Raw genomic sequence first — 17,184 nt, 5'->3', positions numbered from 1 at the left:
CCCGTGCTGGCGTCGGTGGCGTCGACCTATGTCGTGTGGAGGCGACCTACTAGGCTAGCGAGGGGCGGTCTGGGCGGCGGGCGGCCGCGGCGGGCCGAGGCCCAAGGCCTGGAGCAGGGCGCGGTGGTTGCGTCCGGCCTTGCGAATCGAACCGAGGCCATGGCGCGGCGTCCACGGTCCCAGCGAGGCATTCGCGTAAAAGTCCATCGGGTAGTCGTGCTTCGCGGCGTCGTCGGGCGCGGCCTGCGAGGCAGGGTACCGAGCGAGACCCAGGTCGCGAGGCGCGTCGTCCCAGGGCGGCGTGCGGCCTAGGGCTACAGCCGCCTCGTAGGGGCTTAGCAAAGGGCGCGGAAAGGCGGAGCCCCAGTCAATCGAGAGGCGCGGACAGCTCGTCTGCACAAGCACAGATAGGTGCTCGCCAAACAACTCGACTTTTTGTGGCGACAGTTCCGACAGGAGGATCGGAACGTGGGGTATATGGGCGTGCCGGTCCTGCAGAGACGTGCGCAGATAGTCCAGCACCTTGTGACTGCCTTGCCGCCCTAGCGTACCGAGCACAAGTCCCCATGCACCTTGCGTCGCTGGCGCAGGGTGATCCAGTGTGGCTTGCGCGTCCCGAATGGCCTGCTTGCGCAGACGGCGCATCTCTGTGTGATCATACAGCTCCCGCTGGAGTCGCTTCGTATACGGATCATAGCGGAAAGCAGGGATCCGCGGGTTCGCAATCATGATCGACTCGAGATGGAATCGTCCGTCGCCCACATACAGCACACCATCCACGTCCGAGGCATCGAGCTTGGGAGACGTGCATCCTAATATCTCGCCAGGACTGAGGGGCTTGATCTGCGGGACACTGATTCGGTAGGGCCCCTGCTTCACGGGCTCCTCGGTGTCGTCCCCTGCGCCGATCGCAGCAGGCGCCGCGTCGTTCTCCGACGTAAGCGCATCACGAATCGCTTGGATAGCACCAATAAACTGGATGGTGCCGACGACTGCCAAGTGCGTTGGCCTCGATGGCGCAGGCACGTCCACCGCCACGGCGGGCCGGGTGGCCTGCTCTTGTGGGGTCGTCAATACCCGGTCCCGGAAGCGAGCACACTCACTCGGGAAGTTGGCACGAATCGTGTGGTACAGATGTGTGGTATCCACATGGATCTCGACAAACACATAGAGCGTACGGATCATCGTTTGGTCGACAGGCACCAGGCAACTGTGGCCATAGTGCACCAACATATCGCATCCCAATGCCATAGCCGTGTAGTCATCTACACAACACGCACCATACGTCACGTCACCCATAATCACAGATTGTGCACCTGTAAACCGCTCAATAATGTCTGCAATAGCTGTCGCCCACATGGTCAGTCCCTCTGGCATCTGTAGCGCCACACAGGTGACTTGGTACTGGCGGATTTGGTGGACCGTTTTATGAATCTCAAAGTTGTAGTGCCTCGGCAGTAGACTGTCAATCGCGCCGTTGAGAAGCGGATCTTCCAGCACAGATGCCGGAATACCACCAAAGACAGGGCCCGCATCACCTGTCGCCGGGCGTGTATACCGCCGCTTGGGATGCGATGCGTCGCTCATCCCAGGTAGAAAAAAAGAGTGGAGTGTCTCCACGGCCCTTTTGGCGGCAAACCATGTCGAGCCTCACGTCGATACTGGCCTTTGCGCATGGCGGGGGGTCCTTGCTGCCCCCGAAGGACGCCCACATCCACGTATCCGACACGCTGGACGCTCATGGCGTATTTGTTCTGCTACAGTACGCCATCAAGGCCCTCCAAGATGCACGTCCCGTCGTCTGGGTCAGTGTCCGTGCGGACGGCCCCACACATCTCGCCCACATCGCTCGGAAAGCCGTACGTTGCATGATACTCACGCAAGGGCATTTCTCTGGATACCCCGCACTTTGTCTATATCGATGCTACTTCGTTCCTGGATGACTCGCTCGTGCCATTGCATGAGATCATTCAGCAAGCTCTGCCTCCGCCGGCATCTCATCCCGACACACAAGCCGGTGCATTGGTCATCATCGACAGCTTATCCATGCTGCAGTGGTGCTTGAGTGGTACACCAGAGCATATATACCATACCTTTGTCAACTGGCTCCGCCTTCTGAGACAGACGTGCGAATCGCTGGACACAGCGCTACTTACCCTCATGCAGGCCGATGCCTGTGCCGCCGTCAGTCACCGTGGCACACTCGACCAAAGCGATGAACGTCTTTTTCGTTATCTGCTACGCACGGCTGACGTATGGGTCTCCGTTAGCGAGCTGCCTAGTGGTCGCGCAGCCGCCTGCGACGGCGAATGTGGCATGTATGCCCTCGTTCGGCCTATGATGGCTAGAACATCTAGGCCATCTGACCCCATCTACCCATTTCTTATGGAAAGATACATACCTGCACCGACCAAGTTCTTGTACCGAATCCTGCCAGACGGTACCGGTCCCAAACAAGACGATGGCACACGTGCGATTGTGCGTGTGTGGTCCAGAGGCAGCGGTGCAGATGTGATCTAGATGCGCTTGGCAATCTCGATCGCTCCCTTGCAACCATATTCGACAACGGCCGCCAGTAATGCATGCGCGGGTGCCTGCTGCGAATCATGCTCAACAGCGGTATCGAGATGCTCCAGTTCATCATCCCGAAACTCCATCAAGACATTACGTAGGAGCGTAAGAATCTCTTTGAGCTCTTCAGCTTGCTTGCCTTGGTATTCGCGCGACAGCGTTTCTCCAATGTGCTCCAAATGAAGCAACTGGCTGAAAAAAGTTAGCTCGTAGTGCACGTACTCATCATAATGTTCGCCAATGACTGTCTCAACAGCCTCTGTACATGCCATGGCACTCTTTTCACCCATCAGTGCCGTAGCGCCACCAAGGATGCGCCCAGCTAATGCCCAAGCTGGAGTAAGAGCTGATGGCCGCGTATTATATTCATCTAGCATGGCACATGCCGATGCAAGATGTTTGCGCTCATTGTCCCACATTTCCAACATGAGCTTCTTCGTCGCTTGCTTTCCCAAAAATCCAAAAACATCGGCTTGCGCCTCGTAAATCGTATTCGCCGCAATCTCTCCTGCGTGGTCTACACGTAGCATGGATGCCACCACACGCCTATCAGCTGGTGATAGAGCCGCGATAAAGCGTTTCGATTTAGCTAATCTCTCTGCATGATTGGCCGACGTTTTTGTGAAAGCGTCCGATGCCAGATTCTCAGTTTGAAAGTGTCGCATACTACTTGGTATGCTGCGCCACCCACTGCGTGGCATTCGCCACACCAATCGGAGCATGGTGTCTGTGTGCCAAATGAATCTCCACATTGCGGCACTCCCCCCACAGCCCCGCCTGGATCCTCGCTTCAGAGCCAGCACGTCAGCCCTGCTTTTACGACCGTATCATTCTAGTTTCTACAACATATTCTGACAGATATGGCTATGGTGGTAGAATGAGAGGTGCCCTTTCACAAGATTTATTTCTAGCTGATACAACATCTCAGATCAAACCACGAGTAAGCGTCATATCCATGTTCCATAAACGTAGGCCCTGCCGTTTCGTCATTCACACGCGAACAATGCAAAGCTCAAAGGCCTACAGCGTAGAGCCAAGCGTGTGACGTATTGCCTGACGAACACAAAGTATGGTCATGTGCATTCTTCATCTACACATGAAAGTTTGGGAGCTGTATACTGACTGACATTTGTGGATATGATAGTCTACGACTCAAGAAGCTTCTTCAGCACACTATGATTTTCCAGCGGTCTAGGCGCATACCTTGACTGACTGGGATTGTACTCCGCCATGTCACTACAGTAAACGTCCGTGCGCAAGACGCGTGCGTATGGCTACACTTAAAGTGTACATCATTCTTGGTGGACATCGAGGGATAGCTCTTTGTTTTCGCCATGATAAGGCGTATGCTCCCTTTTCCTCTCTCAAGCGAATCTCCGGCCGACTGAAATCATGTTGCTTTTTCTAAAAACGAGTATAAATCGCGCGAACGATCAGTGCATCGATACATTCAGTCGGAGCTAACACTATAGCCGAGCTATACGCAGAATAGCTTGAATGAATTTATAAGCGCTAAATGCAAGATCATGCATGGTGCACCACAAGGGCCACTCCTTTGCGACAATTGCTTTCATTGTCGGCACACTTAATAATGCCCAAGCCTTCACACATTGTCAATGATATACGGAGAGACAGCACCAATATATTCGCTTCCATTAAAATTGAATGGTCTTAATAGTCAATTCGTTCCAATTTCCGGGTAACCAAGATTCATTATCACGTACAGGTAATCTCAGTATGGTGCCCGAGACACAACCTCATCAATGCTGGGCAGTTTTGTGTTGCTTGTTCGAATATTAGATACAATGGGTGGCAAAATTCGTGAGGCGTTCTGATTCATATAAAGCTCACGGGTATAAGGGGGGGTCGAGCGTGAAGTAGTCAAGTCTGGACTCGCCTTGAAGAAGCCAGATGCATTAAAGTCTTTGCGATCATACCGAGATTCATGCCAATAAGGTCGTTCAAAAGCACGTCGAGGTTCTGAATAAGAATGTGGCCACTTAAACGGGAGTGAGTGCGGGGGATGATAATGCTGAATGCTGGGGGGCGAAGTGTTCGTGTTCAAAGATATAGAGGGGGTCACGTCGCGAATGTCTCCATGAAGTTGAGTTTGTGACAGAGGAGATAAGTTACGAGGATAGGTGTCATTTTGTTGAACAGGGCTCGCTTCAGCACTACGCGCCTGCAACATGCGTTGGCTCTCAGTCATTTTGACCTGAGTCGGCATTGACAAGGTAGACTTCTTTCGTTGCTTTTGTCTCTTGTTTTGAAAAAAGACCTGAACCTTTCGGGGAGAAAGCCCCAGCTGAGCAGCTACTTCCTGACGGACTTGTGTTGACGGAAAACTAGTTCGTCGCAGGAGATCGTGCAAGACACGACTCTGCTCTTCCGTTAACAATTTTCTGGCGCGTTTACCATTTCCTTTTGATTGATTATTTTGTGGGGTCGAGGAGTAAGATTCTTCGGCACCGTGATCTACCGAGGCGTTGTCTGAGGAAGCCTCTGAGGATACTGAACCAGCGTAATTAGGTGACTCCTTGTTTTGTAAGTCGTCATATGGGTATGAATTTGCCGGAATATCACTTTTCATACTCCCTGGGACGAAACCCATAAAGTCTTTACGATCGGGTCAGGGTGGGATCTGGAATCTTGGGCAATATGCTGCCGGCCCTAAAATTACTACTATGGTAGCAATTGATGATAGCCTGTCACAGATGCAGCGCAATCGAGTCCGCCTTTTATGAACGGCGTATAATATTGTGCATCAATTATTGGTTGGCATCATACGACCTAATTTTGTCCTTGTTGAGCGATATGTTGGCCCACAAATGTGGATTTTGTACATAATTGGGGTATACTTTTTTCACAAACTCACTATGTGATTGATCGATTCACCCCACACTTTGTGAGCGGCGGCAAATATCTGAGAAATCTGAAACAAGCCAATGATACAAGCTCATTATGTTCGCAATATGAATAATATTGCGTATTAGTGCGCAGTAGAACTTGGCTGTGCGTTACAAACAACGCGGTCTTTGCTGCTGCGTGGATTCGTGAATATGCGGCGGGGTCCAGGCATTGTTGCTTTGGACAGAAAAAACGCATCGACTGGTCAATACACCTGCATATCTCAACAATGGAATGAATCAAAGCTACTTGAACTAAATGAGCGTATTGATGACTTTTCTCGTGCTTTGAAGTCATTTGCTGTCAGACATCAACGCGACATACGTCGAAACCCCCAATTTAGACATGCATTCCAACGCATGTGTGCTAACATGATGGTAGACCCATTAGCTGGTCGTCCCCCTTCAGTTGATGCTGGTGGAAGACTTGGGCAAGTTGCAAATCTTTGGAGTCAATTTTTAGGGCTGGACGATTGGCAATACGAGCTAGGCGTGCAGATCGTGGACGTCTGCATTAGTACACGCCCTCAAAATGGTGGTATCATTTCGATGAATGCCTTGATAGATGGCGTAATGCGACTCCGTCATTGTGACTCTATGTATTCCCAGGCATCATCTAAAAACGTTGAATGGAAAATCAGTGAGGAGGACATTGAGCGTAGTATTCAGGCTCTTCATCCTCTTGGCTGTGGATACGAAGTATTCGATTTACTAGGTGCCAAAATGATTCGAACCATGGCTCGTGAGCTTAGCTCTGATGCATTGCACATCTTGAACATTCTGTCTTCCCAATATATGGCTCCTCGCGACTGTTTAAGTAATACTTATGTTACAGCCGAGGTATTGGCATCTTGTTCTAAGAATAATGATGTGCCTGGTGAAAATCCTACTTGGTTGCCAGAGCGAGCTAAGCAGTCTCTTGATGATATGCTTTTAAATGACGGTACTCTCTGGCTGGACATTATACCTACTGATGTGAACAATGAACCTGAACAAAATAGGCGGCGATATTATGCCTTCTCTCTTTTTTCCGGTGAATTTAGCTCCGGATCCTTTACAGGTAATGGTGTTTCATCTTGAGCTCTTTTGCTGCGCTTTACTGCTCTGCCAAGGGTGACATTGTGCGTCGCAGCAACTTGGCACGCCCCCACATTGAATGGTAAATAGCTCCACAAAATCGCATGATTGTTGCAATTAATTGAACCTATTGGGCACATTTTCCACGCATTGACTCGCCTGCGTGGGTTAGAACGTTATCACGACATTCTGCACAGAGTAATCCTGAGATGGCGCCAGCACAAGGACGCTTTTCATGGTCAAACATCGCCGTCGGGGCGGTCATGAACATGTTTGAAGTGACTACTCTTGGTCAACCATTTGAGGTTATCAAGACTCAAATGGCTTCAAACCGCACGCAAACGATGTATCAGGCTCTGAAAACGGTCTGGAACCGCGGCGGTGTGCTTGGCTTTTACCAGGGTCTAATCCCGTGGGCATGGATCGAGGCATCTACTAAAGGTGCTGTGCTTCTTTTCACGTCCACTGAAGTACAGAAGGTAGCCAAGTCGCTTGGCATGGGCCCTGGTGCGGCAGGCCTTCTTGGTGGTATGACCGGTGGCATTGTGCAGTCATACGCAACGATGGGTTTCTGCACGTGCATGAAGACTGTGGAAATCACGCGTCAAAAGCAGGTCACCGCTGGTGTCCCGCCGCCGTCTACCTGGAAGGTGTTTGCTGACATCTACAATAAGGAAGGTATTCGCGGCATCAACAAAGGTGTGAATGCCGTTGCTCTCCGCCAAATGACGAACTGGGGAAGCCGGATGGGTTTTGCACGCCTGGCTGAGTCGCCCGTTCGTCGTTTCACTGGCAAGACGGAGGGCGAGAAGCTCAATAATATGGAGCGTATTCTGTGCTCGACCATTGGCGGTGCGCTAGCAACGTGGAACCAGCCGATTGAGGTGATCCGTGTCGAGGTATGTGCGCGTGTTTGACATGAAATGCTGACATTTTTAGATGCAATCGCAGACCAAGAGTGCTGCTGCACACCGTTCAGCCAAACCATCAATTCTTGGCACTGCTGCCTATATCTATAAGGAAAATGGCCTGCGGGGTCTTTACCGCGGTGTTAGCCCTCGTATCTGTCTGGGCATCTGGCAAACGGTATGTATATGTTGATTGCCATTTCTAACAAATCTAGGTTTGCATGGTATCCTTTGCTGACTCGGTGCGCGAATGGCTTGGCACCAGCAAATAGACTCGGTCTTGTATTGGTTCTAAAAGTGCACCTCCATTCACGGGCGTCCTATGAGTCGGCCCTATTGTTGACAAAAGCGGGCCTGGGGCTGGAAAGTCCCGTCTTATGTCACGTGAACAGAATGACGCATAAAGACCGTGCACGGTGTAGCGTGCTGGCACTTCAACCAGTCTACCATGTCTACCAAGCACGTTTTTGACGATGCCACCGGTCTCGTTGAGAAGGCATGCCTCGGCGTGGCCTCTACGAACCCCGATCTCCGTTTCTTTGCCCATCACAAGGTTCTCTACAATGCTGCGCACCCTCGCGACAAGGTAGCCATTTTGGCAGGTGGCGGTGCCGGTCATGAGCCCGCTTTCTCCGGCCTCGTTGGCAGCGGTCTTGTCACTGTGGCTGTGAGTGGTGATGTGTTTGCTTCGCCCAGCTCGAAGCAGATCTGCAGTGGTGTAGACCTTGCTCCCACAGACAAGGGTATTGTGACAATCGTACTCAACTACACTGGTGACTGCCTCAACTTTGGTTTGGCCTCGGAGAAGGCTCGTTCGGCTTTCCACAGTGAAGGTAAGGGCCGTGACATTGAGATGGTCAATGTCGGTGATGATGTGTCTGTGGGTCGTAGTAAGGGTGGCCTTGTCGGTCGCCGCGGACTGACCGGCGCTGCGTTCACTGCCAAGGTTCTCGGTGCCGCTTCGGAGAAAGGTGATGATGTGCAGAAGATTGCACACCTTGGCCGCACCATGGTTAAGAACTTTGTGACAGTGGGTTCCTCGCTTGACCACTGCCATGTGCCAGGCCGCTCGACTGACCCTAAAGAGCGTGGCGCTTTGAGTCAGTCGGCTGTGGAAATCGGTATGGGTATCCACAACGAGCCCGGTGCTAAGCACATTGAAAACAAGCCATCCGGTGAGGATCTTATTAAGGAAATGCTCGAGCTTCTCTTGCGTGAGGATGACCCAGAGCGCTCTTTCGTCAAGTTTAACAAGGATGATGACCCAGTTCTTATCATCAACAACCTTGGTGGCATGAGCTCCATTGAGCTTGGCGCCATTGCTGCTGAGGCTCGTACGCAGATCGAGCGTGACTGGAACCTGCGTCTGTCCCGTGTCTACTGCGGTACCTATGTTACGTCTCTGAACGCTCCTGGTTTCAACATTTCGCTGTTGAACCACAAGCGCGTGTCGGAAGAGTATGGCAGTGATGTGCTTGAGCTGATCGACGCTCCCACAGGTGCCACGGGCTGGGCTGGTGCTCAGACGGGCTGGACGAGCAAGAATCCTCTTCCTACCCTCAAGCAGATGGAGGATGAACCCGCGAAGCTCCTCGAGGAGAAAGCTAACAGTGGACACGCTGTGAGCGGCAAGCCGACGGAAAATCAGGCTGCCAAGTCGGGCCCGACAAACAGCGATGGCGAGCTTACCAAGAAAATCATCGAGAGTCTCTGCAAGGCCATCATTGATGTGGAGCCGACGCTGACCAAGTATGACACTGTGGTTGGCGATGGCGATGCCGGTGAGACTTTGCGCCACTGTGCCGAAGCTGTGCTCCAGTATCTGAAAGAAAATAAGATCCCTCTGGACCGTGCCACTTCGACTGTCTTGGGTATCACCGAAGCGCAAGAGTCGAGTATGGGTGGCACTTCGGGTGCCTTGTACGCCATTTATCTGACGGGTCTTGTGCAGGGTCTCCTTAAGAGCACTCAGAACAACGGCGAGGCGGCTACTGTGAAACACTGGGCTTCCGCTGCTAACCACGCCTTCCAGAGCCTAGGCAAGTACACGCCAGCTCGCCCTGGTGACCGTACGCTGGTCGATGCCCTTGAACCATTCTGCCGCACGCTCGCGAGTGAAGCCGAGAGTGGCAAGAGTGCCAAGGAGGCACTTAAGGCTGCTGTCGATGCTTCGAAGGAGGGCGCCGAAAAGACGCGTGATATGACTGCCCGCCTTGGCCGCGCCACTTACATCGGTGAGACGTCCGAGAAGGTGCCGGACCCTGGTGCATGGGGTATTTGGGCCCTTGTTGAGGGTATCTACAAGGTTCTGTAGCCTTCGATAGACGCAATTGTAGGTAACAAGAGTTTGCCATTATATTCTACACGATCCAGTCAGCATCATCGCCCTCGTGGTCCTTCTCGTCTGGAAAGGGTGCTGTGATATTTCGGACACTGAGGGTGCAAATAGGACAAGTACCTGCAACGATCGTATTCAATTCCGCCCGAAGTTTGTCGAGCTGTGCTGTCCATGATGCAGAAGTAACGGAGGCGTTGGCAGACTCTGCCTGTGTGGATGACTTGCCCTTGGATGCCGGTCGTATACTCATGCTTGGGTCCAATGGAGCAAGCGCACGCCGACCACTTGTCACACCCACTGACAACCCAGCTGTTATTGCATCCACAATAGCCTGTGGGCGTACGTGCTCACGAAGACGCTCTAAAGAAGTGCTCAAAGGAAATGAGGACGATGATACCTTGGACTTGGTGGGCGACGTAGGGCGTGGCTCTGAGGTGCCATCAGCTGCAGCGAGTTCGTTCTGAAGTTGCAGCAATCGGCGCAGACGACGCGATGACAAGTGTTGTGTGACAAGCTGAGTCAGGCAATCTGCATGAAAGCCATGTCGGCAAGGGAAGAGATAAAACTGCCTTTGAAGAAGGGCGGTGGCGCACTGCATACACCGATGCTCTGTGTCAATCTCAATGGTGCGTTTCGAGAGTCGATCGATGTCCTGCTGAATATTTGCAGCTGTCGCCGACGTTCGCTCCATATTTTCTTTTAACGCATCAATCCGCGTTACGTATCCTTCCAAAGTATCGCAAATTTCTGTCTTGAATCCATCAATCACGCTAAAATCGGGAAAGAAGGGGAGTATGTCTTCGACGGTGAGCAGGTCCGTACGATGAAGAAACGCCATAGCATCCTCCATACTTGCTTGCGACTGCACCACATGCTTTGCACACTGCAACCAGAGCTCGCGTTGGAGCCCCGAGGGTCCATGTGCGGCTAGATCTGCACACGAACATGCCAAATCAATGTCATTCGCTTCCAGAGCGAGATGCACAGCATTTTCATACTGTTGCAAACGTGCATAAATTCGCACACAAGCTTCGCGGCATCCGGCCTCAGAACATACGCGTAGAGCATAAGACAGATCCAAAGCACCGGGGGATGCAGACTCCACAAACTTGAGGAGAGCGGACTGATTCGATGCTCGCTCACACAGTCGCGAGAGGCGCAATGCATGAGCGGCTGGGCTCTTACTGCCCTGTACATCAATCACATGCTGTAAGTACATGAGCACAACATCTGACTCGTTCGGCGCCGGAGTGTACTGTAGCAAGGCGGGTATGAGGCGCTCGACATCAAGTTGATCGCATTTTTGCCAGCATTGGATGGTCGCTTCAGGGGCATGTTGCATTAGTGCTATGCTGCTTGCATAATACGCATCCAGTGCTGACTGCGCGCTGAGAGTATGAAGAGCCTGATTCCATTGTTTCTGGTCAATCCAGTGCTGGACGAGCTTGTCGGTGTCCTGTAAAATACAAGCGTAGGCCAGCCATAGCTCTGTGCACTGCTGGCGAGCCAGTAGAGCATAGGTAGTGCGTGCGTCGAGGGCATCATGATGCCGCTCAAGTATCTCTTGCGCTTCTAGCAAAAGTGTTTGATAATATTCGGAGGTGGGTTCCTGTGCCTGAATGGCGGCCACATACAATTCAATGAGCCAAGTAGCTAGCATAAGACGAGGCACGCGAGCCTGTTTCGGCATCTTGTCGAGACGTAGTCTTACATATCGACGCAATGCCTTGTCGGCACAGACGTCCATCAAAGAAAGCACAACCTGTTCAAAGGCCGGTGTCTGGGCCTGAGCATAGCACTCGACAGCCTCCATGAGCTGACCTGCGTGTAGCAGTGCATCGCCCTTCTTTTCCAGCACCTGCTTCCGACACGTCTCATCATGACAAAATGCTAGTGCCTTCTCAAAGTCGCACCGTTTCAGCAACAAATGCCACATATCGCGAGCCTCATCTTTTACGAGCAGCTCATACAATCCACCCAGTGAAGTATAAATCCAGCATGTATCTGATGATGAGTCCATGGCTATTCCTAGCACGCGTTCCTCAGCCACCAGAGGAAGGGTTACTTTGTATTGAACATCTGCGTCCAAGGCATTCATGCAGACAGCCATGTCTGAATATACAAGCACATGATGCAGCGATGTGCGCCCCAATGAAATCGGTGTATCATCACGTTGTGGCAAGGCAAAAAGGTCAGCATGGCACACACCCTTATCAGGCAGAAGCTGGGCAGCATACACGCCAGCACCATTCATCCACGACATGGCACGATGCGATCCATATGGCCAAGATACAGGTAGCGTAGCAGTGACGAGGGTACCCTTCCCCCGCGGCAGGTCCGTCTTCCACTGCGATTGAGAGCTTTGCTGATACTGATCAAACACTCTTTGAAACACGGGCCCCGGTACTTCGCTGGACAGGCCCACGAATTCGTATAAACGGGACGATGTTGCAACCACAATCACAACATTCTGGCCTTGCGTTTCCAATGCCAAACCAGTAATGGCGTTTGCATCTGATGCAAGGGAATAGAGTCTGTACACCCCACGCTCCAAAGGATACTCTGCTGAACCGGCTGACATGCGCGCCCATCGATCAAAAATATCCATCCGGTCATCACTACCACCAAGCTGTGCGGTCAGGACCGTCTCAACGAGGTCGCCACGCGCCGTGCCCAAAAGAATGGGTGGAGTCCAAATCCATCGGCGTCCACCCGTCAAAGGAGGGAGTGCCACAGGTGGCGTAGCTCGAGGCTCACCGAATACGGCGGCTGTCACAGGCACACCGTCCAGCTGCATGATGCGGCGCGCTCGAGTCCAGCCTGGTGTCCAGTAATAGGTATATGTACCTGCGCAGAGCAACACATGCACGGCAGACGCATCAACGAACACACGCGTCGACTCGTGAAGATCGCGCCAGCGAGAGCCTCTAGCTTGCGTGGGAGAAGATATAAAGGCTTCCTGTGTGAAAGCAGGCTCTTCGAGATCGAGGTAAACGATACGCATAGGCATGCCGTCAAATGGTGACAAGCATAGCACAAGTTTGTTGGCAGCAGCAGCGACATGTATGAGCGGCGCAGGAAGTGTATACTGCACACGACCAACGTCAAATAGTGGTGCGTCCGAGCCCTGCACATTCACGGACGACGCCATGAGCACCAAGGTCGTCGAGACAGCCACAACAGTGCCACTCCACGTCTCAGCAACACACGTATCGCAGATACACGTGACAATCAGTTAGAGCCTACGCATTCGCACTACGAGTACAGCTTGGCAATCAAGAACTTGACGCCAACGAGAGCCGTAGCCACATCACCTGTGGCCATCGTCACAAGCTGGACGTGCAGCTGTAGCGCGCCTTGCTGATTACGCGCCTGGATTGCTTGAGCCAGCTGCTGAAGTACAGGCACTAGCCTGGCATCCACGAGGCCATTGTTCATCACATCGAGCAGCAGCTGTACACGCTTATCGGCATCGTCCAAAATACGCTTTGGCTGCGCATCCACACTGCGAAGTCGAGCCACTTCCCGTGCAAGAGTGTCAGACACAGGCCGCAAGTTCGGTGGAATGTGGGAGCGGTCGCCACGAGGGTACTGGAAACCTGGTTTGGAGGCTCCGCCGGGCGTCGAGGCAGGAGGAGGCGCACCATATCCACCACCCGCTGGAGTCATGGAGCGTGGTGGCACCATTCCTGCTTGTCCTCTTGGAGGAGCTGGTACGGTACCCACCGCTGCGCTTTGGGAAAATGCTCGAGGCGTCGTAGCAGCTTGTTGCCCGGCAAACTGACTCGGCGGGCCAGTTACTTGGGGGCGCAGGTTGGGCGTTCGCGCCATGGGTGGACGGCCGGGCACTGTCGGCGTCTGGGGTCGTTGCACGCCAGGCGTGTTCATGTGACCCTGAGGCATACGACGGCCATAGTCTTGGGATGGCTGGCCGATACCCAGTCCAGTGCGTGGCGAAGCCATAGGTGGCGGCATGTACGCGGACGATGCCGCACTGGATGGACGAGGAGGGCCAGTCGGAGGGCCACGAGGTGGCGGTGGCGGCATGGCCGCCGACGCTGCCATCGACGGCGGTTGGTTCGGGAAAGGCGATGTGATCGCTGCACCTGTCGCTGCAGACGGCGCGCGCTTGGGTGGTGGCGGCGGCAAGGAAGGAGCAGGCACATCGTTCCATCCCCCCTTCTCGCGCTTGAACTGCGGCGGTGGCGGCAACGGAGACGAGGCGATTGTTCCTACCGCCGGCTCAGGAATCAGGCCAGGTGTCATGGAAGCAGGCGGCGGCGCACCAATGACAGGTGGCGGCGGCGCTTGCATGGCCTGCGGCACGGGCTGGGTTGCATAGGCTGTTGTTTGGGCAACAGATGGAGGTGCGGTGACCGGATGGACAGGTGGAGCGTACGGTGACGGTGTGGGGTCCGGTTGCGACAAAGCCGTGGGCACTGCAGGCACGCTTGGTATCGTTGGCATGCTCGGCGCTGCGAGTGGCGGTGGCGGCGGTGCCATCTGGGAAGCCATGGGAGGTGGTGCTAATGGCTGAGGAGCAGGCACAGCAGGTACCGACGGTGCAGCAGGCACATTGTATCCGCCATAGGCACTCTGGTCATATGCTCCCTGAGCATAAGCGCCTTGGGCGTATGGATTCGTTGGCGCGTATTGTGTCATCTCACTCGCACGCAGCAGACGGTCATGCGTCCACTCGGCATCAGCCACGGTCGATTGCTGGTTAGGTGTGTAGTCAGGCGGAGTCAAAGCCACGAACTTGAGCGCAATATCCACCAAGCCCTGTTCGGCCAAGACGTTTACATATTCAAGAATGTAGTTATACAGCGGCGCCAGCTTGAATTCACGCACAGGCACAGTTCCATCATCATTGGGGACGGGGGGTTGTAGATCCTCATCAGTGTAATGCACAGCATGCTGGAAAACAACCACCTTTTCCATAAGCGTTTGAAGGGCCTCAGCATGAGCCGAGTACGGAGAGTTGTCGCGCTGCGTGCTTCCGGATTTGATAGCATACTCTTCCTCCTGCATCTCTTCGATCCACATCGACATCACCTTCTCTAGGCATCCAGCAGCCAAGTAGCATAAAACCGCATTCTTGCGGTCGACTAAGGCTGGCGTGCCTAGCTGCGCTGAATGCAAGTATCGGTCTTCGAGACGTTGACCAAGACGCTCGGCTAGGACTGAGAAATCCTCCTGCTTTGCATAGGTACAGAGCACAGCGAAAATCTCTTGCCATTCACTCAAGTCTGCATGGTAAACCACATCCGACAAATCTTCTGTCACGATACTCTGCAATAATCGGAGGTAGGGTTTGTTCATCGCATGTCGTTTGAAGTATGCGCGCTGCGTCTTAACCAGCAGCTCGTCACCAGCGCGCGTGGCAAGCACTAAAGCATCCGCGAAGCGATCCTGCGAAACAAGCAGCGATACTGCATTTTCAAAGTCACCAAGAATCAAAGACTTTGTTATCAGGCGGTCAGGGTCCTGATTGCCATTAGGATGAAGCCTAAATGGCTCGGCCGCCGGCTGAGGCGGTTCTAGAGGCATATCTGGGACTTGATCGAAGAAAGCAGTGGGGTCCTCATCGGTGACTGACGGGACCTGCGGTGCCGGATCTTCACCTTGTGCGTTTTCATCTTCTAGTGGCGGTAAACCCAAGGCGCCCACAGCTTGCTGAACTTGGTTGGTAATGTCGTCTTTCGAAAAGCCAAGCAATTCAACAAGCTCGTCGCGAGAGTCAACATGGAAAAGAGTCTGAAGCGTCTTCCATCCCGCCATGTCTGAAGCACGTGTGTTCGGGTTCTGACATTGCATCGCACAAAAGTCAGCAAGCGTATTTTCATCTAGGGCTTGGCTGAGTACGCGTGCCCGGTCAGCAATGTACGGTTCAGTATGTATCTCGTGCACACGCAAAGGAAAGCCTTGTGCTCCAGGCACCGGCTTAGAAATTGTCACAAGCTGACCACCGAAGCCAAATGCCACGGATGTAGGGCGGCTCAGCCATTTCGGAGCCGTGACAAGCGGCATACCGCCCGTAGAGGGCGGAGGCGCATTGCCTAGCGCTGTGAATAAATCATCCGGGTTCATGCTGGCTGTCGACACAGCAGCAGCGTCCTGCTCGCTTTCCACGGGAATGTTCTGCAGAGACTGAACAACCACATGTCCATCAAAGCTCGCACTTGCAAGCATGTTGGGATTGCGAGGGTTCCACTGCACATCGAAGGCCCAGTTCGAATGCGGCGGCATCTCCGCCACAATTTCATGGCTTTGAGGGTTCCAACATAGCGTGCGACTGTCCTTTCCACACGAAAGCATCAGGTTTTCGTCTTGACGGCACCATGATAGACCTAGAACACCCTGTTCATGGCCACTCAGGATTGCCTCTGGCGCACGTGAATTGCGCAGATCCCACAACACAATACCCGGATTCATATCGTCCTCCGTGGCCGTTGCGATACGTGTAGGACTGAGCGGGTGCCAAGCAAGTGAGCTAATACTACGCGCCGAGCTCATTGATGCACCGGCGGCGGAGTTGCGCAGCACAGCAATTTCACGCTTGTGACGCAAGTCCCATACTGTAGTACTACCATTTGTAGATGCCGTGGCGAGTACGTATGGAACTTGGCCATTCCAAGCCAGACTGGAAATTTCATCCAGATGCTGCGAGCGCGACCCCGGCGTATATGGTTTGGTAGGTGACTTAAGATCCCATACAAAGATCTCGGCATTGACAGAGCCCGTAGCGATCAAATTAGGTTGTGGCTGGTTAAATGAAAGGCCGCGGACAGAGCCTTTGTGCACAGTGTTACGCAGAATTTGTGAATGTGAGGCAGTACTAGGATCCATGAGCATGCCGACATCCCATACCCCCACCTCACCATTCTCGAGTCCTGCAGCCAAAAGGCCGTGCGGCTTGTCCCTGTGAGCAAATCCCCAGCCAAGGCGATTAAAACGAGCACTTGCATTCACAGATCCTAACACTGAGGGCGACAGGTTCATGGTGTCGTCCGGTGTCGCATCGAGCTTCCACAACTCCAGCACGCTGTCATTGTTGAAACTTTCATCGAGAGCACCGGCCACCGTACCCGTAGCCATCACTAGGCCGTCGACCTCCGCACTAGATGGCGCCCATGAAAAGGCCGCCGTGCGCGGTAGATATGCTTTCATACTGCCTTTTGTCACCAAATAACAGTCACTGGGACGGCAGCAGAACGATGGCAATGTTGCCGCGTGGAGCTTCTGCGAAGGCCGCGACTGTCGGCCCCGACCCGTGTGCTGGCACCTGGCCACGTGCTAGCCACGTGCATCAAATGAAGCACGACGCACCGGTGCCCAACGCGAGAGACCGCAATACGGGTGGAGACGCCAGCAGAATAGCACC

The 17,184-nt window shown here is 53.5% G+C and overlaps 9 protein-coding genes across 9 annotated transcripts; 4 read left to right on the top strand and 5 right to left on the bottom strand.

The window, feature by feature from the left end:
• Nucleotides 1-54: 54 nt before the first annotated feature.
• On the bottom strand, nt 55-1,587 carry MRET_0053 (2-(3-amino-3-carboxypropyl)histidine synthase; the record flags this gene model as incomplete). Its single annotated transcript, XM_027626680.1, has 1 exon — nt 55-1,587. The coding sequence occupies one exon, from the start codon at nt 1,585-1,587 to the stop codon at nt 55-57; it is 1,533 nt and encodes a 510-aa protein (XP_027482705.1).
• Nucleotides 1,588-1,640: 53 nt separating this feature from the next.
• MRET_0052 (uncharacterized protein) lies at nt 1,641-2,520 on the top strand (the record flags this gene model as incomplete). Its single annotated transcript, XM_027626679.1, has 2 exons — nt 1,641-1,859; nt 1,885-2,520. 2 exons carry the CDS (start codon nt 1,641-1,643, stop codon nt 2,518-2,520), a joined length of 855 nt encoding a protein of 284 aa, XP_027482702.1.
• On the bottom strand, nt 2,517-3,293 carry MRET_0051 (ubiquinone biosynthesis monooxygenase Coq7; the record flags this gene model as incomplete). Its single annotated transcript, XM_027626678.1, has 2 exons — nt 2,517-2,763; nt 2,794-3,293. 2 exons carry the CDS (start codon nt 3,291-3,293, stop codon nt 2,517-2,519), a joined length of 747 nt encoding a protein of 248 aa, XP_027482825.1.
• Nucleotides 3,294-4,303: 1,010 nt separating this feature from the next.
• MRET_0050 (homeobox domain protein) lies at nt 4,304-5,182 on the bottom strand (the record flags this gene model as incomplete). The annotated part of the gene is made up of 1 exon (XM_027626677.1): nt 4,304-5,182. One exon carries the CDS (start codon nt 5,180-5,182, stop codon nt 4,304-4,306), a length of 879 nt encoding a protein of 292 aa, XP_027482824.1.
• A 448-nt stretch (nt 5,183-5,630) lies between these two features.
• MRET_0049 (ESCRT-II complex subunit VPS22) lies at nt 5,631-6,557 on the top strand (the record flags this gene model as incomplete). Its single annotated transcript, XM_027626676.1, has 1 exon — nt 5,631-6,557. The coding sequence occupies one exon, from the start codon at nt 5,631-5,633 to the stop codon at nt 6,555-6,557; it is 927 nt and encodes a 308-aa protein (XP_027483121.1).
• Nucleotides 6,558-6,763: 206 nt separating this feature from the next.
• Nucleotides 6,764-7,734, top strand: MRET_0048 (mitochondrial DNA replication protein; the record flags this gene model as incomplete). Its single annotated transcript, XM_027626675.1, has 3 exons — nt 6,764-7,453; nt 7,494-7,640; nt 7,678-7,734. The coding sequence occupies 3 exons, from the start codon at nt 6,764-6,766 to the stop codon at nt 7,732-7,734; spliced, it is 894 nt and encodes a 297-aa protein (XP_027483122.1).
• Nucleotides 7,735-7,910: 176 nt separating this feature from the next.
• On the top strand, nt 7,911-9,776 carry MRET_0047 (triose/dihydroxyacetone kinase/FAD-AMP lyase (cyclizing); the record flags this gene model as incomplete). The annotated part of the gene is made up of 1 exon (XM_027626674.1): nt 7,911-9,776. One exon carries the CDS (start codon nt 7,911-7,913, stop codon nt 9,774-9,776), a length of 1,866 nt encoding a protein of 621 aa, XP_027483125.1.
• Nucleotides 9,777-9,822: 46 nt separating this feature from the next.
• Nucleotides 9,823-12,951, bottom strand: MRET_0046 (vacuolar protein sorting-associated protein 18; the record flags this gene model as incomplete). Its single annotated transcript, XM_027626673.1, has 1 exon — nt 9,823-12,951. One exon carries the CDS (start codon nt 12,949-12,951, stop codon nt 9,823-9,825), a length of 3,129 nt encoding a protein of 1,042 aa, XP_027483126.1.
• A 104-nt stretch (nt 12,952-13,055) lies between these two features.
• MRET_0045 (protein transport protein SEC31) lies at nt 13,056-16,970 on the bottom strand (the record flags this gene model as incomplete). The annotated part of the gene is made up of 1 exon (XM_027626672.1): nt 13,056-16,970. The coding sequence occupies one exon, from the start codon at nt 16,968-16,970 to the stop codon at nt 13,056-13,058; it is 3,915 nt and encodes a 1,304-aa protein (XP_027483123.1).
• Between the last annotated feature and the right edge of the window lie 214 nt (nt 16,971-17,184).

This window comes from Malassezia restricta, chromosome I (genome assembly GCF_003290485.1).
Source record: "Malassezia restricta chromosome I, complete sequence".
Taxonomy (NCBI): Eukaryota; Fungi; Basidiomycota; class Malasseziomycetes; order Malasseziales; family Malasseziaceae; genus Malassezia; species Malassezia restricta.
The sequence above is the reverse complement of the archived record's forward strand: the minus strand, read 5'-3'. Positions and strand labels throughout refer to the sequence as shown.